Here is a 23,341-nt window from a genome sequence, read left to right on the forward strand (position 1 = left end):
AATTAAAATATATGTATAAGCAGGGATTTAAACTTCAACCACCGTTTAAAAAACTTACGTGCTTTCACGAACTGGTATCTAAAAAAAAGTTATTCAAACGATGACTGAGCTTTTCCGATTTGCTAAAAACGAGAATATTTTATTTTGACACTATAAAAATAACCATTTAACGACATCAAAATAGAAAATTTCAAGAATTAAAGTTGTTTAGTATCACATTTACTATGAAATCAAATTTTTTATTTTTCAAAATCATCATTTTCGGACATTTCTCTCTAAAACATTCATTTTCTCTATCTTCACCAAACAACATCTATTTTTCTAACGTGTTTAGTCTCTGGCCCATTTGGCTTACCTACTGTTATGGTTTATTGTTTACTATTTAAGAATATTGCTTTTCCAAAAAGCAGAGATTCTCTGCTTTTATAAAAAGCTACTTTTCAGTTACAAAATGCAAACAAGAGATGTCTAACCAAACACTTAAAACTCTCATTTTCAAAGTGAAAAGGCAAACAAGAGGTGAAAAATGAGCAACCAAACTTCCTCCTAAAGTACCCCAAACTTAAAAATTTGAAGAATTAAAATTAGATTAAAATATCATCAAGTTTTTGAATTTTTCAATTTTGAGATCGTTAATGCTCATTTTAATTTTAAGATTCTTGTTTTTAGTAAAACAAAAAAACTCAATCGCTGTTTGGACAATTTCTTTTCAAATACCAATTTGATAATACGTGAAAACACCAACCCACCCATCCATTAACTTCTAATCAGTTATCAATCCGATTCGATTTTTGGGTGGATTTTTAAAATATTGGTTATAAATTGTAGAGTTGTTTTTGATGGTCAATTTCCAAGAGGGCAGAGCACTAAAAAAGTAAAACGCATAACAAGAGATGATGCATCATTATAGTGGACTGAAACAGCAATAGTAGTAGAGACTTATTATTACTAAGCTGATCAATGGTCACATGGGTTGTTTATAAAAGGCTTAGCTGCTTATTTTCATCACACTTTGCATCATAATAATAACTTGTAGATCATGAGCCTCCCACTCCCAGAACATGCAAGCAAGGGCTCCGACAGCCTCTCTCTGATGGGCCAGGCCTCATTAGATGTCCGTACACCCGCTCACCCAGATACCAGACCCTCTCCAGATGGTCCTCCAGAAGCATCCGTCTATCCACCAACGTGGCTGCACAAACCAATAATATATATAGCATTTATTTTTTATAAACATTAAGGACATATTTGAAATTTATGCCTCAAAACGAGGACTGATGTATTTTTTTCAATCAAAACGAAAACGAGGACCGTGCTTGTCGATATTTATAAATCGAGGATTTTTGGATTGACATTACCGAATTTGATCATTCAAAAATTTAACGATATTTTTAACAACTTTAATTCTTCAACTTTTTTATTTTGAGGTCATTTAAGTGTTGTTTGATAAGAAGAAAGAAAGTTAATGTTAGTTTAAAAAATGATGATTTTAAAAAATAAAAAATATAGTTCCGTAATAATATGATACTAAAATTCACTTTTTGAAATTTTTTATTTTGATATCGTCAACGGTCAAATTTAACAATGTAAATCCAAAAGTTTTCAATTTGCAAATGTGACAAGCACACTCTTCGTTTTAAAAAAAAAAAAAGAATAAATAAATATCAATCATCCGTTTGCAAAACAGTATAATCACATTCCATAGGATGTAACAAAATTTGCAAAACTAAAATAAAATTATTAAACAAATTCCTATAAATACTTGAATTTAACTACAAAATTTCGTCAAATTGGAAATATAAGGGAATAGAATTGGAAAAACTTAATTAATAATTTATTTTTGCAATATTCCTATATAAAAAATAGAGTTGGAAAACTTTCAATGAGTCTTTGTAAGAAAAGAAATAGTCGACTCCCAATCCCATTTGGAAAAAAAGTCTATAAATATGTTAGTACTTTTTCCCCATTCAAAATTGGTACTTGAATGTGGAAAAAGTTAACATGGGCAAGATGTTAGTAATTAAGGTTCTAAATCAGCCGTGCCGTTTATAAGCGGATCGGTGCTTGGTTCGATAAAAATTCAATCATATTTGATTTGATTTATAAATGAGCCTCGATCCGCATACAAGCCGCACTTGAGCACACCAAAATTCCGCTCAAAAGCTTGCAAACAGGCTCAGTTATATATAGGTTCGTGAACAAATTCGATTACAATATTTATGAACAAGCTCGTGGGCAAGCTCGATTTGATTTATTTTTTTAATAATAGTATTTCGAATAAGGAGGAAACGTAAAAGTTGTGAAATTTCAATTTTTTAGGTTTCAGAATTACGTAGCTTATGAACATAATTAATAAATTGTTCACAAGCAAAGTTGATGAATAGAATTAACGAGTTTCTCGAGAGCAAAGTTCGTGAACAAATACGAGAGCTGCTCACAATCACATAATTTTGTTAATGAACCCAGCTTGAAATGTCGAGCTCGAACTGAGCTCAAACTCGTCCATTTTTCTGTTGAACGAGCATGAGCAAGCCAAAATTCAGCTTGACTCGATTATAAGTAGCTAATGGGTCATTTTTTTCCCAAGATCACAAGGCAAAAAGAAAAAACTACACCTCAACTTTGTTGTTACTAACATGGTAACCCCACTTCAAAACCGGAGAAAAGAGTCTCTGAACTTAAATACTAACATGATAACCCCAATTCAAAACCGGAGAAAAGAGTCTCTAGACTTAAATAACGGTTGACCATGTGAAACACCGACAAATCTCACTCCTTGAGTGGCTATCATGTTAATAATCTCAAAGTTGAGAGACCATCATGTTAAGGAGTGTGATTTAGGGGCATTTCATGTGGTCAATCAGTATTTACATTGGTTCATAGTCATTTAGACTTTTATGTTAGTATATATCAAAGTTCACGGACTTATATGTCTGTTTTGAAGTTCAGAGACCATTATGTTACTAACACAAAAGGTTGAGGGGACATGAATGTAAAACTATAGGTTTAACAACTACGTAACTTAATATAATTAATGAGTTGTTCGCGAGCAAAGTTGATGGATAGAATTAACGAGCTTCTCGCGAGCAAATCTCGTGAACAAATAAACGAGTTGTCCACGATAAGATAATTTTCTTAATGAACCGAAATCGAACAGGAAATTTGAGCTCATCCATTTTCCGTAGAACCGGGCATGAGAAAGCAAAAGCTCATGCTCGGCTCCATTATAGTGGCAAGAAATGCTAGATAAGTAGCTCTAAGGATTACAAGTTTACCTAATGGGTAATTTTCCCCGATATGACAAGGCGTTAGGGAACATAACACCCATGGTGTCTCAACTTTGCTAATATGATAACCCGTCACTTCAAAACTCAAGAAAAAAGTCTCTGAACTTTAACATATACTAACATAAAAGTCCAAATGACCGATGACTAATGTAAATAACGGTTGACCATCTGAGACAGCGATAAATCGCACTCCTTGAGGGGCTATCATGTTAGTAACCTCAAAAGTGAGAGACCATCATGTTAGTAAAGGAATGTGATTTGCTGGCATTTCATGTGGTCAACCAGTATTTACATTAGTTAACGTTCATTTAGCCTTTTACATTAGTATATATCAAAGTTCCTGTACTTTTATGTCGTGTTTTGAAGTTCAGAGACCATCATGTTAGTAATGCCAAAGTTGAGGGGCCATGATTACGTGGGTTTTTTTTTTAGGTTTCAAAACTACATAGCTTATGAACATAATTAATGAGCTGTTTGCGAGTAAAGTTGATGAATAGAATTAATGAGCTCCTCGCGAGTAAAGCTCGTGAACAAATAAAACGAGCTGTTCACGATCAGATAATTTTCTTAATGAACCAAACTCAAACATGATATTGAGCTCATCCATTTTCCATTGAGCCGAGCATGAGAAAGTCAAAGCTCATACTCAACTAGATACAGTGGCAAGAAATGCTAGATAAGTAGCTCTAAGGATTATAAGTTTGCCTAATGGGTCATTTTTCCCGATATCACAAGGCATATGGGAAAGTAACACTCATGGCGTCTCAACTTTGCTAACATGATAACTCCTAACTTCAAAACTCGGGAAAAAAAGTCTCTCAACTTTAACATATACTAACATAAAAGTCCAAATGACCGATGACTAATGTAAGTATCTGAGACAACGATAAATCGCACTCCTTGAGGGGCTATCATGTTAGTAACCTCAAAAGTGAGAGGCCATCATGTTAGTAAAGGAATGTGATACAGTGGCAAGATATGCTAGATAAGTAGCTCTAAGGATTACAAGTTTGACTAATGGGTGATTTTCCCCGATATCACAAGGCGTAATGGCGTCTCAAATTTGCTAACATGATAACCACTAACTTCAAAACTCGGGAAAAAAAAATCTCTTAACTTTGATATATACTAACATAAAAATCTAAATGACCATTGACCAATGTAAATAACGGTTGACCATGTGAAACGCCGATAAAATCACACTCTTTGAGAGGCTACCATGTAAGTAACCTCAAAAGTGAGAGACCATCGTGTTAGCAAAGGAGTGTGATTTACTCGACATTTCATTTCATGTGGTCAATCAGTATTTACATTGGTTAACGCTGACTTAGCCTTTTACGTTAGTATATATATCATTAGCTGTTCAGTTTCTCCAGTAATGAGGAATCAATCATCTTCAATCGAAACAATGAGTGAGAGACTAACCTCAAGTCTCTGGAGTTGGTATTACACTCTTTAGCAAGCTTGCTACATGTCGAGCTACCCATACCGAGCCAGCATCAGTGCAAGAGAAATTATGAGTGTGGCCTTCTCTTTCTATTGATAGAGCAATATCAGGTACCTGTTTGGAAATCTGAGGAAAATATTCTAATTAAATATCAATCTAAAAAGATTAATTAAATCACAACAAAACAAAGAAAATAGATCTGTGCACGGGATAAAGGTCAAACATAACCCTAACATTTTAGGGAAAATGTAGATTTAGCCCTAACGTGCGAAATAGTACAAATTTGATATTAAAATATCAACATCAAGCACAAGAGGAGGTAATGAGTATGCTTGACGTTCTGTTCAAAACAGATTTCTTCTTTGATTAACGGATCCGGGATTCACTGATAGAGGTGCTTGTGGTGGTTTCTTGTGATTTATGGGTGCTAAATTGTTTTTTTTTTTTTTGTGTGTGTTTTTACATAAAAAAAACATTTGTTACCCCTGTACTTGGTCTAAAGTTTGAAATCACTCCCTATTCTTGTCCACTTGCATTCAATAACCCCTTATTGTTGGATGTAGAAACTGGGAGACACGTTTCGTCACGTGTCAAAGTGCTCACCATGTGTCAAAAAGATGAAAAATAGACAAATAATTAGGAACTTTTGAATGTTCCCGACATAGTTGAAGTTTTGGAGTTATTGAACACAATTGAACAAGAATAGGTTATTGAAAGCAATTGAACAAGAATAGAGGGTCATTCGAAACTTTTAAAAGTTCAGGAGGCAGTTGCAATTTTGGGCCAAGCACAGAGGCAACCAATGTATTAAACTTAAAAAATTAAAACACATTGTTTCAATTTTTCGGCGACCAGTGGGTGCTCAAGCCCTCTGAATCCGTCCCTTATAGTAAATGAGCTAAAAGTCCACACAATGGCTTATTGTCACTGCCAAGAACTAGGAATTGTTTGCAAAGAGCACTTGCGTATTGCAAAATATAGATATAACAATACAGATAAAAGGAATATAGTCGACCGGAAAGGAGTTTCGATTCATGAAATAAATCATTCATCGACCGGAATTCTGAAAATATGTTCGAAGTTTCCAAGTTATTACTTTAGAAATTCCGGAGATGCAAAAGAAAGAAAAGTTCTTTAGCTTCACGAAAGGATTGCAACCTTGGGTTCGAACTAAGGTGATCACAAGGGGAGCCACATATCATTTCACAATAATTACAACAGTTGAAAGCATAGATGACTTTGGGAATAACATAAAGAGGAAGTTCCCTTTTGGAGCAGACTCAGGCTCCAGGAGTAATAAATGGAACAGACCGTGGAGTGGGGGAGGTGACCGAAACTACTCCTCATTCGAAAATGAAAGGCGACCGTAGAACCCCAATAACTCTGAGCATCGACCCTACCTAGGAAACAACTCAGAAAGGAGAAATCTACCACCAAGGACGACGAGTCCCAACACACAAACCCAAAGAAGCTTTCCACAAAGGAATCAGTCATACACGCCGAGACCGATGACATGCTTCCTTTTCACAGGATCGCACAAGGCAGCGGATTGCCCAAAGAGATCATCTCTAGCCACACTAGATACGACACGGGAAAAAGAGAGTGTCGTAAGGGAAAGGGAACATTCAGAACCCTCAGTAATGGGATCCATTCGGTTCATGAGAGCTTTGGCGAAACAAATAAAAGAGACAGGAGACAGTTCAGAGAATGGAATCATGTACGTAGAAATGGTAATCAACAGCAAGAACACGAGAGCCTTGATCGACACTGGAGCCACTGATAACTTCATATCAGACACCGAAGCCTCCCGCTTAGGACTCCATGTGTTGAGGGAGACAGGGAAGATCAAGGCTGTGAACTCCCCAGCTCAGTCGATTAGTGGAACGACCCAACATGTACCTTGCAAATTGGGACCCTGGACATACACGATAGGGTTCACAATAGCACCAATGGATGACTTTGATGTAGTGTTGGGGTTGGATTTTCTGAAACAAAGCTTCGCATTACCCATGGCGTCAGCAAATTGCCTTCTTCTCATAAACCAGGATCCGTGTGTCATACCGGTAACGATGAGCACAATCCGAGAGAAGAAGTGTATCTCAGCAATACAGTTCAAGAAGGGAATAAAGAGAAGGGAAACGTCATATGTAATTGTCCCTAAAGGCGACGACTCGAAAGGCAGTGTCATCGTCCCCCGCATGCTCGAAGGAGTGATGAGGGAGTTCCAACACGTCATGCTAGAGACGTTACCACAAACATTACCTCCACAACGAGATGTTGATCATGCCATAGATCTACTGCCAGGTACGAAGGCCCCAGCAAAAGCCCCATATCGAATGCCCCCCCCCCTCCAGAATTAGCAGAGTTGACGAAACAGTTAGATGAATTGTTGAAGGCAGGTTTCATTCGACCATCAAAGGCCCCATATGGTGCCCCAGTACTGTTCCAAAAGAAAGCAAATGGAAGTCTACGTTTGTGTGTTGATTATCGAGCACTCAATAAGATTACTGTGCGCAACAAATATCCAATTCCTGTAATATTTGACCTGTTCGATCAGCTCAGTGGAGCCAAATACTTCACGAAGCTGGATCTACGTTCCGAGTATTACCAGGTCCGGGTAAAGGATGAGGACGTACCAAAAACGGCTTGTGTAACTCGGTATGGATCCTTCGAATATCTTGTTATGCCTTTTGGACTAACAAATGCTCTGGCAACTTTTTGTACTCTAAGGAATCAGGTATTCAGGGATTACCTTGACAAGTTTGTGGTGATCTACCTGGATGACATCGTCATATACAGTCCCACCCTAAATGAACACTAGGAACACTTGAGACTAGTTTTCCAAAAATTACGGGAGAATCAACTCTTCATCAAGTTATCCAAATGTGCATTTGGTCAGACGAATATCAAGTTCCTTGGTTACGTCATAGAGGAAGGGCGAATATGCATGGACAAGAGCAAAGTACGAGCTTTAATTGACTGGAAAACTCTAGCGAGCGCAACAGAATTGAGATCCTTCTTGGGACTGGCTAACTATTATCGGAAGTTCATTAAAAGTTACTCAGAGACAGTTGTCGACCTTACTGACCTGCTGAAGAAAGACAAGCAGTGGAAGTGGACGGACCAGTGTCAAAAGGCCTTCGAAAACGTAAAAGAAGTCGTCACTGCAGACCCTGTGCTAGCCGTCCTCGACATGGAAAAGCCATTCGAAGTTCACATTGATGCATCGAATTTTGCCTTAGGAGGAGTCATAATGCAAGAGGGTCGAGCGATAGCTTTTGAAAGTAGGAAGCTCAACAATGCAAAACGACGATATTCTACACATGAGAAAGAGCTACTAGCAGTCGTGCATTGTCTGCGAGTCTGACGCCACTATTTATTGGGATCCAGGTTCATGGTGAAGACAGACAACTCAGCGGTCAGTCATTTTCTGACCCAACAGGGATTGACATCCAAACAGTCACGATGGCAAAGCTTGTTAGCAGAATTCGACTTTATACTAGAGTATCACTCAGGGAATAAGTATGTTTTTGGGTTTTTGCATGTATATGGTATGTCAACTGAATGAGGCACCAACGGCTGTTGACCTATAACAATTTCAAAAGGTGATTTATTAGTAGCAGAACTTTTCTGGCTACCAAAGCAGAATTGCACCACATCCAACAAGGAAGGCCAATTTCGTCGACTGGCATTGACAAAGTGGCGAAGGTACTCTTCAAGCATGCTGTTAAATCGCTCTGTTTGACCATCAGTCTGAGGATGATAACTAGTTGACATGTCGAGACTCGACCCCAGGAGTCGAAATAGTTCGGCCGAAAAACTTCCCACAAACCGGCCATCTCTGTCGTTGACAATACTCTTTGGGATTCCCCAATATTTGACTACCTGCTTGAAGAAAGCCTGTGCAGTCACTTCTGCGGTCGAGTACTTTAGCATCGGAATGAAAGTTCCATATTTGGAAAGCCTGTCAACCACCACCAAGATGGTGTCAAAGTCGAAGGAGGCTGGAGATGAAGTCGGGGGAGACACTTTCCCACGATCGGCCTGGTACTGGTAGGGGTTGCAACAGTCCTGCAGGTTTCTTTCTTTCGGCCTTATCTTGCTGGCAAATTAGGCAGGTTTTTGTGTATTCTCTCACATCATCTTCCATCCTTGGCCAATAATAATTTTATTAGAGGAGAGCTAGCATGTGATGCCACACTGGATGGCCTGCCTGCGTGATACTCCAGTACAAAGTCGAATTCTGCTAACAAGCTTTGCCATCGTGCCAATTTGGATGTCAATCCCTGTTGGGTCAGAAAATGACTGACTGCTGAGTCGTCTGTCTTCACCATGAACCTGGATCCCAACAAATAGTGGCGCCACACTCGCAGACAATGCACAACTGCTAGTAGCTCTTTCTCATGTGTAGAATGTCGTCTTTCTGCATTGTTGAGCTTCCTACTTTCAAAAGCTATCGCTCGACCCTCTTGCATTATGACTCTTCCTAAGGCAAAATCCGATGCATCAATGTGAACTTCGAATGGCTTTTCCATGTCCGTGATGACTAACACAAGGTCTGTAGTGACGACTTTTTTTAAGTTTTCGAAGGCCTTTTGACACTGGTCCATCCACTTCCACTGCTTGTCTTTCTTCAGCAGGTCAGTAAGGTCGACAACTGTCTCTGAGTAACTTTTAATGAACTTCCAATAATAGTTAGCCAGTCCCAAGAAGGATCTCAATTCTATTGCGCTCGCCGGAGTTTTCCAGTCAATTAAAGCTCGTACTTTGTTCTTGTCCATTCATATTCGCCCTTTCTCTATGAGGTGACCAAGGAACTTGATATTCGTCTGACCAAATGCACATTTGGATAACTTGATGAAGAGTTGATTCTCCCGTAATTTTTGGAAAACTAGTCTCAAGTGTTCCTAGTGTTCATTTAGGGTGGGACTGTATATGACGATGTCATTCAGGTAGATCACCACAAACTTGTCAAGGTAGTCCCCGAATACGTGATTCATTAGAGTACAAAAAGTTGCCGGAGCATTTGTTAGTCCAAAAGGCATAACAAGATATTCGAAGGATCCATACCGAGTTACACAAGCAGTTTTTGGTACGTCCTCATCCTTTACCCGGACCTGGTAATACCCGGAACGTAGATCCAGCTTCCTGAAGTATTTGGCTCCACTAAGCTGATCAAACAGATCAAATATTACAGGACTTGGATATTTGTTGCGCACAGTAATCTTATTGAGTGCTCGATAATCAACACACAAATGCAGACTTCCATCTGCTTTCTTTTGGAACAGTATCGGGGCACCATATGGGGCCTTTGATGGTCGGATGAAACCTGCCTTCAACAATTCATCTAACTGTTTCGTCAACTCTGCTAATTCTGGAGGGGGCGGGGGGATTCGATATGGGGCTTTTGCTGGGGCCTTTGTACCTGGCAGTAGATCTATGGCATGATCAACATCTCGTTGTGGAGGTAATGTTTGTGGTAAAGTCTCTAGCATGACGTGTTGGAACTCCCTCATCACTCCTTCGAGTATTCGGGGGACGATGACGCTACCTTTCGAGTCGTCGCCTTTAGGGACAATTACATATGACGTTTCCCCCCTCTTTATTCCCTTCTTAAACTGTATTGCTGAGATGCACTTCTTCTCTCAGATTGTGCTCATCGTTACCGGTATGACGCACGGATCCTGGTTTATGAGAAGAAGGAAACTTGTTGACGCCATGGGTAATACGAAGCTTTGTTTTAGAAAATCCAACCCAACACTACATCAAAATCATCCATTGGTGCTATTGTGAAACCTATCGTGCCTGCCCAGGGTCCCAATTTGCAAGGTACATGTTGGGTCGTTCCATTAATCGACTGAGTTGGGGAGTTCACAGCCTTGATCTTCCCTGTCTCCCTGAACACATGGAGTCCTAAGCGGGAGGCTTCGGTGTCTGCTATGAAGTTATTAGTGGCGCCAGTGTCGATCAAGGCTCTCGTGTTCTTGCCATTGATTACCATTTCTATGTACATGATTCCATTCTCTGAACTGTCTCCTGTCTCTTTTATTTGTTTCGCCAAAGCTCCCATGAACCGAATGGATCCCATTACTGAGGGTTCTGAATGTTCATGTTCCCTTTCCCTTACGACACTCTCTTTTTCCCGTGTCGTATGTAGTGTGGCTAGAGATGATCTCTTTGGGCAATCCGCTGCCTTGTGCGATCCTATGAAAAGGAAGCATGTCATCGGCCTCGGCGTGTATGACCGATTCCTTTGTGGAAAGCTTCTTTGGATTTGTGTGTTGGGACTTGTCGTCCTTGATGGTAGATTTCTCCTTTCTGAGTTGTTTCCTAGGTAGGGTCGACGCTCAGAGTTATTGGCGTTCCACGGTCGCCTTTCATTCCGAATGAGGAGTAGTTTCGGTCACCTCCCCCACTCCACGGTCTGTTCCATTTATTACTCCTGGAGCATGAGTCTGCTCCAAAAGGGAACTTCCTCTTTATGTTATTCCCAAAGTCATCTATGCTTTCAGCTGCTGTAATTGCTGTGAAATGATCTGTGGCTCCGATTCTGATCACCTCACTTCGAACTCAAGGTTGCAATCCGTTCGTGAAGCTAAAGAAGATTTCTTCCTTTTGCATCTTCGGAATTTCTATGGTGCTTGGAAACTTCGAACATATTCTCGGATACTGCCTGTCTGTTGTAGTTCACTAAGTCTATATCTGGCTGAGAGCTATACATTTACCGAAGAGAACTGAGATTTTAACTCTCGTTTGAAGTCTTCCCACGTGTTTACTGGCCCTGAACTGGTCTTGTGTCTCCACCAAAGTTTCGCGTCCCCCTCCAAATACATCGGTACAACTGCTAGACGTTCCGAATCTAGGCTTGTCTTTGTAGCTGCAAAATAACTTTCTAAGTCGAACAAAAAGGTGTCCACTTTCTTGGTGTCCCGAATTCCTACAAAAGGTTTTGGGTCTCGAATTTTAATTTTTGCGTATCCCCGGTGGTTTCCCCCAGCTAGGGATAGAGATTCCACCTTCATCTGCATTTCTTCCAACTCCTGTCTGAGGGCATCAAACCTTTCTCCTGCTTGGTCTCGCGTTTTATCCACCGCGTCGAATAACTTTTTCTGATCAGCTTCGACGTGGCCCACAGCCGTTATAAGCTTATTTATCTCTTCTTCACCTACAAAATGAGCATTCTCATTATTTATGTTTCTCCCTTCTCCTCGAGCCACACCACTCTCAGGTGGTTGACCGGTATGGGGATTGTTTTTCGCTATTACTTCTCGAATAGCATTGGCATTCGTCATCACGAACTCAAATTTTTTTGTTCGGGCTATCATTGCCCTAAAGATATCAGCATTAGCCACAACGGCTTGAAACAATTCAACATAAGCCCCCATGGCCTCGGCTCCTGCCGAATTTATATTAGCCCCATGGCCTCGGCTCCTGCCGGATTTGCATTAGCCCTCAAGGCCTCAACCTCGGCCCCTGCCGGATTTGTATTAGCCTTCAAGGCCTCGGCTCCTACCGGATTTATATTAGCCCTCAAGGCCTCGGCTCCTGACAGATTTATATTAGCCCTCAAGGCCTCGACCCTGCCGGATTTTTATTCCATCTCCACATTGGAGTTTCAACATTGCCTCTTCAAGGCTATCAATACGTAGTTCAATTTCTTCAGTACTGGCCACTCGGCCTTCTCCAATTTCACTTTGGAGTTTTAGAATTGCCTCTTCAATATTTTCGATCTGCCTGCAATTTTCTACCACTGCTGCAATAAGATTGTCGAGATCGAGATCCTCAAATCGCCTTTCGATGGCATCCATGCGTTTAGAATTCGCAATTGTCATGGTTCCTCCCAAGTGTCGTTAAACTAGGCTCTGATACCAAATGTAACGGGGCCAATCGTCAGGGCCCGTGTGACGCTTACTTATCTTCCTCGAAGTAAGCCAGCCAAGGGAATTAGATCACTCTAACTGCAAGAATCACATACACTGGTTACATAGGAACCACGTATGGGAAATATAGTAGCATACATACAATACCAACATATAAACAATCATCACATTCATACACACGCATGGATAATATATAGGGCACACAAGAAGCAACAATACACGGATGATGTTATTCATACATAAGCAGCAGTGTTACATCAGAGGTCCCATCCCGTAGTAGTAGGGGGGCAACTACTAGAGATGGCCGAATGCCGACAACCTAGTGACAAGTCCAATGTGACAGGTCACTCCCCCTGTAGTGTTTCTTATACCAAGTCAAGGTCTACGGCCAATGACCATTACAATGTTCCATAGGGTATACCAGAGTCACTCCCTCCCCATTATTTCATAGTGTGATTACAAAGATAATCCCCCTTATAGTAAATGAGCTAAAAGTCCACACAATAGCTTATTGTCACTGCCAAGAACTAGGAATTATTTCCAAAGAGCACTTGCATATTGCAAAATATAGATATAACAATACAAATAAAAGGAATATAGTCCAATGGAAAAGAGTTTTGATTCATGAAATAAATCATTCACTGTCCGGAATTCAAATAGAGTGTGTACTTCATATGTGTAGTTAGAGGTGACAATTATCGGGTTCTTGTCGTATCAATTTCGGGTTAGTCTCAAAATCAGTCAATCCTTACACAACCCAAAAACTTTCATGTCAATACCGTATTAACCTAATTGGGTTAGTATCGATTTCGTGTCGTATTTTCGGATCACATGTAACTTTACTATGTTCGTATATTATTGGTGACTTTTTAAAAATATAGGAGGATACGGTACTATTTTTAAATATTTTATGTCATTTTTGGATTAATATACTAACAGTAATCATTCAAAAGTCCGCTAATATCATGATGGGGTCATGCCATGTGTTTATAACAATATAGGACGTTCGAGTCGTGTTCGCAAGTAATAATTGTAATTCTTTTACCTTTATTAATAAAGATGATAATTAAAAATATGAGAGACTATAATAATAATTTTAAATATTCATGTCATTTTCAGGTTAGCATGTCAACCCTAATCCAACCTAAAAATTTCCTTGTTAATTTCGTTTGACACATTACCTACTACGCTACATCCAAACAATAAACTTGTATGTCGATTTTGTATCGTGTAGTCGTGTGATGTGTACTTTTGCAACTCTATGTGTAGCTCATACATATTCACAGACAACCAAGAAAGCAAATGATACTCTTTGCAGTAGAGGAAAGGAAAGGAAAAGATACATAGAGAAAACCATTTACCTCTTCTAACAATTGCAGAGGACCCCAGTGATCATCACTGCCAAACAAAAATGTGATTTTATCCTTATTTTCCTTCAGAAATGTCCAATCTGGTGGCGCTGAAAGCTGAAGAAAGAAAAGGAATTTTGAGATAATGTGTGGCTCTGGATGTATTTTAGCACTTCCATCCAAGAATAACCTCTGATAATAAACCTCCTTCTAGAGTTCATGTGTTTAGTGTGCTAGAATATTGATTTAACCATGAAATTGATCCATTATCTTTCTTAACATATCATAGTCCTGATAATTTTTCATGTCAAAACTCCCAAGTATCATACTGCCCTCTATAAAAACTTCAACTGTCCTCCGAACTTTTAAAAGTTCCAAATGACCCTCTATTCTTGTCCAATCACATTCAATAACCTCATATTCTTGTCTAATTGCATTTAATAACCCCTATTCTTTGTCCAATTGCATTCAATAACCCTTATTCTTATCCGATTGCATTCAATAACCCAAAACTTCAACTGTCCCGTGAACTTTAATTATTTTGTTTATTTGGCCTTTTATTTATACGTGGCGAGCACTTTGACACATGGCATAGCGTGTCTCCCATCTTCTGGGTCCAATAAATTCTATTAAGAAATAGAGGGTTATTGCATGCAATTGGACAAGGATAGACAGTGGTTTGGAACTTTAAAATTTCAGGTACAGTCGAAGTTTTGGCCAAACATGGGACAACATATGTATTATGCTATCACGGAACTATGAATTTTAAAATAACATGCCAAAATTCAGCAAAATTGAATTAATAGACATGGAATCTCATCGAGCGAAACAGTCAAAGGATTTTTTCCTAACCTTGATAATACTATATTATTTCCTATGATTTCTTCTCTCTTTAGGTTTTTCCTTCTTTTTTTCACAATAATTGCCTTGGAAATTGACAGCAAGTAAAGGGGTCAGGTTTACCTATCACTAAGGCCCGTTTATTTGCCAGGAAAAAAGTTTCCTAATTTTTTTTGTGTGTTTATTTGCTTAGGAAAATAAGTTAAAAGAGGGAAATTTTAGGTCAGAAAATCAGGAATTGCAGATAAAACTTCTGAAATGATGCGTTTTATGCTGTAGAAAATGTAAACAAAATTATACAGAAATTCGAAAACATATTCCCAAGCGTCATTGTTATATGATACTCCCTCCATTCCATTATACAGGTCATTCTAGTAAATTAGTTTTTTCCCTAAATATAAGTCATTCTAGGATTCCAATGCTTATTGCCCAATAGTGACGTGAGAGAGAATTATTTTTTGTATTGGTACATGTGTTTTTTAATATTCCAATGCTTATTGCCCAATGGTGACATGAGAGAGAATTTTTTTTTTTATTTAACCAATATATTTCTTAATTTGTGTGAAATACCCTAGAATGACTTATATAATGGAATGGAGGGAGTATATAAGAGAAAATAAGTAACAGTAATTCTTCAAACTGTAGTTTTTATAATTGAATTTTACCTCTCTGAATTCAGTCATCGCCATAAATAGCACATTTCGGGAAACGTAGTACTGTGAGTGAACATTAAAAAAAATGTCAGGCCAGAAATTTTAGACAAAATAGATATCTAAATAAATTAGTATATGATGTAGATGCAAAGACTCCTTAATTGTTTAAAGGCTTAATACATCAAGAGACCCTGAACCTGGCCAAAAAGTCGATTTGCTCCGTGTATTTTAAGGATGTCTCATTAGCCCTCTTAACTTGATTAAAGTGACATAATTAACCCCTAAGCCTTATGTGGTAGAGTAAGAGGAGATTTGGGCAAGTTGAAGCACGTATCATTTTAAGCAAGTTCAGGGAGCTAATAGGTGATTTTATGTAAGTTGGGAAGGTCAATACATCACTTTAAGCAAGTTCAAGGGGTCATAGGTCTTTGGGGCTAATGAGACATCTCCAAAGTTTGGGGCAATTAGTTTTTTTTGGCCAAGTTCAAAACCTTGTTTAAGACATTTACAACAACGCATGAAACTGACCCTTTTTTTAGAGCAGTAAATGAGACTATACCTTTGGCAATTGACTACAAGCAACCTCGACAGCACTAGCGGAGCATGATTTCCCCAAAAACTTTAAGACAATGGGCCTCAGCGCCCACTTAGGTAGCATCCCTAAAAGTCCTACAAAGAAACTAAGTCCAGTCGAGAGAATTGACGACCTGAACTCCACAAATCTCTCTGTTACCCAAATGCATTGTAATGCACAAAACTAAGGATAAAGGGAAGAAAATTGTAAAGAGAAATAGTTGACTGCCACAGTCGGGACTGTGATAAAATGATAATATGATATGAAGGCCTCCACAATTATGAGTCAACTTGATTGGTTAAGTTTTGGCCTTCCAAGTGTTTCGAACCATGAGTTCATAGCATATAACATATAAAATCTTTCACCAAGGAATTTTGAGAAAACATAGGTCATATTCTAGAAAAATAGCAACTTAATCATAGAAGAAAAATAAAAAAAATTCACTGCCCAAATAGAGCAATGCATGCAATGCAAGCTTAGAAGAGATAAGGCAAGAATCAGCAATGCTGTAAATTCTATTAAGGACAGAAATGGAACTTACGCTGAAATCTTCTCAATAATAGGCTGCCACGTTGACTTTGGATTTAATGTTAAAAATGGATAGAGTGCTATACAATATATCACCTATATATCCAGAAACAAATATGAGGGAGCTGATTGTTTAAATTCAAAAGCAAACAAGAGATAAATGATATACAAAAATTTGGCCTAAATCATATATAGCACCTTAAAAAATTTCATTTTAGTCACTTTGCTCCCCAAACTTAAAGGACAACTCATTAGCCACTCCAATTCCCTGAAAACTACATACTCAATCAGAGAAGATTTTGACCACTCGCCTTGCGGTTAAGGTCCCATATGCAATGTAGCTTTTCCCTTCGAAAAAATTTACCCATTCTTAAAGCATATTTTGCAATACCCTATCTCCTCCAATTGAGGCAAAATAAGGGGCGCCTTATATCACTTTCAGGGAGTTAGAGTAACTAATAGATTGTCCCTTAAGTTCCGGGGCAAAGTGACCAAAATGGATAATTTTAGGGGACTATGTATGATTTAGCCTACAAAATTTCCACAATGTAATCATCACCTTATCCCGAAATCTCCTCAGTATTTCAATTGCTATATATGCACCAATAGAGTGCCCAACCTTCAAAGAGAAACTATTAGTCAAAAAATGAAATTTCCATTACCAGAATTCAACTAGGAGATTTAATATTGAGACGATGCAGAATTACTCAGAAGAGTAAAAAAAGAATTATATGCCAAATCAGTTCGTTAAAGACTGTTTTGTGATAGTGATAAAAAATATAAAAAAGGATTGCAATAAGATTTTCCTTTGAATAAACATAATTCGAAGTAGGAGATCTTCAGTTTCTCCACATAATCACGCACATTGTGCAAGCAATCTAAGCACCAGATGAATATTTTTATCTAACCCCGTGAACCCTTTCACGGTGGAGAAACACATAGAAAACAATACAAAGAAAATGACAAGAAATTCAATTGAAAAGGTAGTTCTTCTAGCAAATGCAAATACTGATGTAAGCATATTTATTAATGGCGCACCAGCCGCCGTGCTTAGCGCCTTAACATCCTGAATGGCGGGCACAGTCGCCCTGGCGCACGCCAGGGGCACCATTGTGCGCCAAGATGCAGTTGCCAAACTCGGTGACATAGGTGCACTTTATAGGGTTTTTTAACATTTTTACGGTAGGTTTAAATTCACCCTTGGATTAGGTGTAATCTGAGGATCCAAATAAGAAAAAAAAATATTAAAAAGAGAACGATATTATACACGTTTGGATAATTTAAAAGAGGAAGAGACAAAGTCTTATTAAAAGAGAAAGAAGTAGAGTCGAATAGAAACACAAGCAGTTGTTCGAGGTGAGGAGGAAGAAGAAACTAATTTTGTTGATGAGTATGAAGAGATCAGTTTCATGAACAAGAGTTTAATGATGCTTTACAATTGAACTTTAGCTTTATAATTTGGGATTTATTGCACGTTAGCATTTATTTATAATTAAGAACACTGTTATGGTTTAGTATTCATTGCATTTTATTTTAGTTTTATAGTTTTATAATTTAGTTTTGCAAGTGCGACGCGCCAAGGATCCAGGACCCCTAGCGCCTAAATGTGTCATGTGCCATGTGCCTTTAATAACTATGGATGTAAGTTTATACAATGAAGTAATTTTAAATCAACCTTAGTATGGTCATTTTGAGAAAACAATAGGCACTATGAGGTCAACATCACATCTAAACTATGGGGTGAAAATAAATAATAGTCATACCAGTACTATAGGGACCTCAGTTTTTTGCAGTTCATGGGTGATGAAGTCAACCTGCAATGTCATGAAGAGGAAACGGAGAGAATGTCTCAGATAGCAGTATCACAACACAAGCATGACAATATCCTCCAGATTAGTAATTCACCCAAGATAATTTACTTGAAAAACAAAAAAATTCATAAGTGTCAATTGACTATTTTGTTGGGTCAACTGACCTTGTGATCAATCTGTTCTTGCAAAGAGAACAATCTTCCATCCTCCCAGTCCTAAGAACAAGAAACACCATAGTCAATGAGAAATAGAAACGAAGACAACAGCATTTTCCAAACAATGCACCTTTCTTGAATGAGAAATGTGTGCAATAGCTGTGAAAAAAACAAACAAAAAGGAAAAACCAATTAGGTAAATCAAGAAAATAAACAAATAGCCGCAAAGATAAAAATGGGATAAAGAACTAACCTGTTATAGATGCAACTCCTTCAAGCAAATCATATAGAGATTCCAAAAAGTCCTTATAAAATGAAATAAAACCTGTGATTATCCAAGTTTAAGTAAGCTCTTCATTCTCATATTTGAATTACTTGTTAATAAGGCCTAAACCATACGGAGCCCCTAAAGTTTACCATTTTGGTCATTTTGCCTCCCGAACTTAAGGGACAATCCATTAGCCACTCTAATCGAGACCTTTATTTTTCCTCAATCGGAGAAGATTTTGACCACTAGCCTTTCCGTTAACTTATCATATGCAATGGGGGTTTTCCCTTCAAACCTATGTTGTAGGGACAAGGAAACTGACACCGGAAAACTTAAATTCTAAAAACAAATAGCTAGAAAAAAACAGAAAAAGAAAAGGACATGAAACGCGGAAATGCTAGTGACAGAGAGTTTCCGTGCAACATAGCTTCAAACAAATTTACCCATTCTTAGAGCATATTGTGCAATAACCTCTCTAAACTCATATACATTTTGAAATACCATCCCGAAAGGCTACATATCAAATTTTTATAAAAGGAAGGCTACGGGTCAACATCTTCTCCAATTAAGGAAAAATAAAGGGCACATTTCCACAGAGTTGGAGTTGGAGTGGCTAATGGGTTCTCCTTAAGTTCATGGAGGCAAATTGACCAAAATGCACAGAGGCTCCATATGGTTTAGGCCAATTAATAACGAATTAAACAAAAAAGAATGTATCGGACCAGGATTTCCAGGGATGAATAAAATGTGGAATTTCGGATAATCAGCATGAACCTCTAGCAATTCAGTAGGGTGACTGATCAAAAAACAAAAATAAATAAATCACAAACAACAAAAATCAGCAAAAATTTCAAAAAACGAAAACCCAATTAGAAACCTTAAAATACCTGGACACATTGCACACCCGGAACTTCACAGGTTTTCTGACTTTGGATAGTAAACTCTCGCCGCTCATATTTCTTTTCACGCAGCTTGCTCTGTAACCCCTTCCTGAATGTCGTATCACACTAACAAAGAAAACCAGAATTAGTTTGAAATCATAATCATCGATCAAATCAAATCAAATCAACCTTTACATTCTAACTAGTCTATAAGAAAACCGTTCTTCCACATAATTAAATCGATTCCTTCTCAATTGATGAGTGCTAGAGAATCGAATCAAATCAAATCAACCTTTACATTCTAACTAGTCTATAAGAAAACTGTTCTTCCATCCACAGAACTGAATCGATTCCCTCTAAATTGATGAGAGCTAGAGACAATGGTGAGTAGAAATTCAATCAATTAAAGCAAATAAAAGCTAGTGAATGAGGAAAATGAGAAGATGCGAAACTACACCAGAGAAATATTAGGCGTTTTTCTCAGATGAGAATGGCACGGGTAGTAATGCTTAAAGCAGAGAGAAAGACGAAAAGGAAAGAGTATTTGCTGAAACAGAGAAATGAAAGTTTGAGTTTAAGGAAGTAGAAGAATTTACTGGCTACGCAACGTCAGGCGTACAGGCGGGCAAGATAGTAGGCAACGCAGCATTTAGTTTTTAAAAATAAAAATAAAATAAATTCGTTTACTATAATATAGGTATTTATTAGATGAAGAGGGTTCAAAAAAAAAAAAAGAAGATATTTAACCAATAATTACGGCCGTACCGTACTTGTTTAAAAAAGTAAAGAGCTCTTTTACGGATGAAATGCATCTTTTGGTGACTCAACTTATATACCAATTTTAAAATGGAAAATTATAAAATTGGATCGAGATCTATATCTATTTATATTGTTAATCTGTTTATTCGGTATATTATATATTTAGATTATGTTTGTGTGACTTTTCCGAGATATTTTTGCCCTCTCATCTTCCTTTTTTTCCCTTTTTTTTTCTTACGCAAACGGTTGCTTTTCCGAACCTTTGATCTTCCTCTCTTTCTTTATATTTCGCGAAATCTGCACTATTTCTCCACATTACCATGTCTTTCTCTTCTTTCTCTCTTCATCTCTTGATTCTTCATCTTTATATTTCTGGAAAACAAAACCATGGTTCTTCATCTTCCTGTTCATGCTCGTTTCTTGGTTTTTTTCTTCTTGTGACCATCGAAAAAATGGTTATTCTACGTTATTTTCATCGTTTTTCTCAGTTTATGTTATTGATGATTTTAATGGTGAAAGACGTGAACAATGTAAGTATATACAATTGGTACATGAATTTGAATATAAAATTAGTAAAAATAGACTTATGATAATATAACGAGTCTAACGCTATATTCGGTCTAAAATAACTATTTCGATAATAGATAAAAATAAGTTTCAGTTTTAAATTATTTAAGTGGCTTTGAATACGTTTTATTAAATTGTTTAAAATATATCGTTTAAAATAATTATATATTTTTAATTTTAATTATTTGAAAAATGATTATTTATTATCATGGTATTTTGAAAATTAAGTTGATTTTTTTTTGTTTATTTTCTATTTAATATTTAGAATATTGAATATATATTGATATTGAATATATTTTTTTCTTTTTTTCTTTTTTTGGTAGAAGAATATATTTTTTTCTTATATTAAATATTTCATTTTTTTTCTTTTTTTTTGAACAGAATGAAGGGCCTAGGCTCCGGAAACAAACAAACCAAAAACTAATCTAGATTCCGAGCTCTCCTGAGGATGCCCGAACCAGAATTGTCTGAATCAATGATGTCCATTAAGCCTGCAGGGGGATTCTCACACTCGTGATACCCTAAACACCTTTCGCCTGCGAAATTTGCCATAAAATCCGCTGCTCTATTCCCTTCACGAAGGACATGAACAACTTTGACATCCCAATTCGAACCAATCTGTTTCCGACATTCCTCAAGAAGCCAATCATACCGATGTACCCGATACCCTTTTGTTCTGATAAGCTCCACCGTTGATTGAGAATCGAGCTCAAAAATTACCTTCTTCCACCCCTTTCTCCTGGAAAGTTCCAACCCGTAATAGAGGCCCCAAATCTCCACCAGATCCACGGAGCAGTTACCCAACCTGCAGAAAAATCCCCCTAACCAGCTTCCGTTACTGTCCCGGGCGAGCCCGCCGCAAGTCGCGCGACCTGAAATGTTACTCCGAGCCCCATCGCAGTTGAACTTGATCCATCCCTCCGTCGGTGGCAACCACTGAACCAGACGATCCCGCGTATGCGGCGGCACAGCACACGCGTTCCGACAGGTCCTCACAGCCTCAGCTTGCTCCGACGCGGCGCGAATAATAGTGTCAATCTTTTCCGTCAGCCCCCGACCGACGCCTTCAAACACCAATTCATTCCTCCATTTCCAAAGTAACCAGCAGCAGGTTCCAAAAACAATTGCCCAAGAAATACCATTCCACTTCCCTCTATCCTGTAAGTTACACAGCATCCACGGTTTAACCTCCCCTGAGAAGAAATCCGCTTGCCGATTCAAAGGAATGAAGAAAGTCCAGATTCTCCTTGCTTCACTATAATCCCGGAGAAGATGAATTAGATCTTCTCTAGATCCACAGATCCCGCAATCCTCATCACTGCTGATATGCCTCCTGACCCGGTCGGCATTGGTAAGAACAGCCTCATGCCCCATAGTCTAGAGAAACATTTTAATTCTCTCGGTTACCTTAGCTTCCCAGATACACATCCAATCTGCAGCCGACCAACTCGTTGCAGTAGCAGCAGATTGATTGGATTGGAGCGCATAAGTCGTTTTCGTCGAGAAGCTGCCTGTTTTGCTCGGTTCCCAACTCCAACCGTCCATGTTATCGTCATTACTGAACAGGACTATAGAGGCAAGATTGTGCAGCTCGTCCTGAGGAAGCACACTACGTAATCTGTCCCAATCCTAGCCATGCCCTTCAACCCAGTAATCTGCCACATTCTGACTCATCTCCTCCTCCGACAAGGGGGCAAGAGCTTTGTCAATAAGTTTACCAGCCTGAAGCCAGTTATCTGACCAGAACCGAGTGTTCCGCCCATTTCTAACAAGATGGCAAATGCCTTTTTTTCAGAATATCCGCTCCTAGGACAATTCCTTTCCAAACTGCGCTTTGCGGGTTCCGTTTTTTGAACATATCCAGCCCGCCCTTGTTCCCCCCATAAATACCTTTGAGCACTTTGGCCCAGACGCAGTCATGTTCAGTGAGCATCCTCCAGCCTAATTTCGCAATATTCGCGAGATTGGCTTCTCTGACCTGGCGAACACCGAGACCCCCTTGATCCTTAGTTTTGCATACCACCTCCCATTTAACCAGGTGAGTCTTCCTCCTACTACTCTCATTCCCCCAGATAAATCTTCTGTTAATGCTGTCCAAACGTTTGCTAACGCTTACTGGAAAGACCGAAGTTTGCATTGCATAAATGGGCAGGGCGGACAGTACTGCCTTAACCAGCGTAGTTCTCCCTGCAAGTGACAGACTCTTCTCCTTCCAACCGGTGAGGCGATTCTGAACTCTATCAATCACATAGTCAAAAGAATGTTTGTTGACCCTCTCATGAGCAAGATAAATGCCTAGATACTTTCCAAGGTTCCTGGTGCTTTTGATCCCTAGGGTCCCT

General features: G+C 38.5%; 1 protein-coding gene across 4 annotated transcripts; it reads right to left on the minus strand.

Annotated features, from left to right (window-relative positions):
* Positions 1–871: 871 nt before the first annotated feature.
* Positions 872–20,358, minus strand: LOC136209811 (uncharacterized). Of its 4 annotated transcripts, none has more exons than XM_066001405.1 (14): positions 20,270–20,358; positions 19,680–19,799; positions 19,515–19,588; positions 18,778–18,849; positions 18,655–18,683; positions 18,534–18,584; positions 18,322–18,372; positions 17,118–17,177; positions 16,572–16,654; positions 16,016–16,163; positions 15,469–15,519; positions 13,976–14,080; positions 4,713–4,860; positions 872–1,192 (listed from the first exon to the last, which is right to left on the minus strand). In XM_066001405.1, the coding sequence occupies exons 1-13, from the start codon at positions 20,320–20,322 to the stop codon at positions 4,714–4,716; spliced, it is 1,044 nt and encodes a 347-aa protein (XP_065857477.1). In that variant the 5' UTR covers positions 20,323–20,358; the 3' UTR covers positions 872–1,192; position 4,713. The 4 variants fall into 4 exon arrangements, 2 of the variants coding, with proteins under 2 accessions (XP_065857477.1, XP_065857479.1); XM_066001407.1 differs by having other exon boundaries at positions 20,131–20,271; XR_010677677.1 differs by lacking the exon at positions 872–1,192 and adding an exon at positions 11,454–12,692 and having other exon boundaries at positions 4,720–4,860.
* Between the last annotated feature and the right edge of the window lie 2,983 nt (positions 20,359–23,341).

Source organism: Euphorbia lathyris, chromosome 10 (genome assembly GCF_963576675.1).
Source record: "Euphorbia lathyris chromosome 10, ddEupLath1.1, whole genome shotgun sequence".
Classification (NCBI taxonomy): Eukaryota; Viridiplantae; Streptophyta; class Magnoliopsida; order Malpighiales; family Euphorbiaceae; genus Euphorbia; species Euphorbia lathyris.

Bases quoted from the DNA above. Each gene is read 5' to 3' on its own strand.
- LOC136209811 (XM_066001405.1), bottom strand. From the start codon at position 20,322: ATGCTGCGTTGCCTACTATCTTGCCCGCCTGTACGCCTGACGTTGCGT. The intron at 16,655-17,117 runs GTGATGATTACA...CTGGATATATAG, and splicing joins TGAGGAGATTTCGGGATAAG to GTGATATATTGTATAGCACT. The intron at 4,861-13,975 runs GTAAATGGTTTT...TATTTTCCTCAG, and splicing joins CTCTGCAATTGTTAGAAGAG to ATTTCCAAACAGGTACCTGA.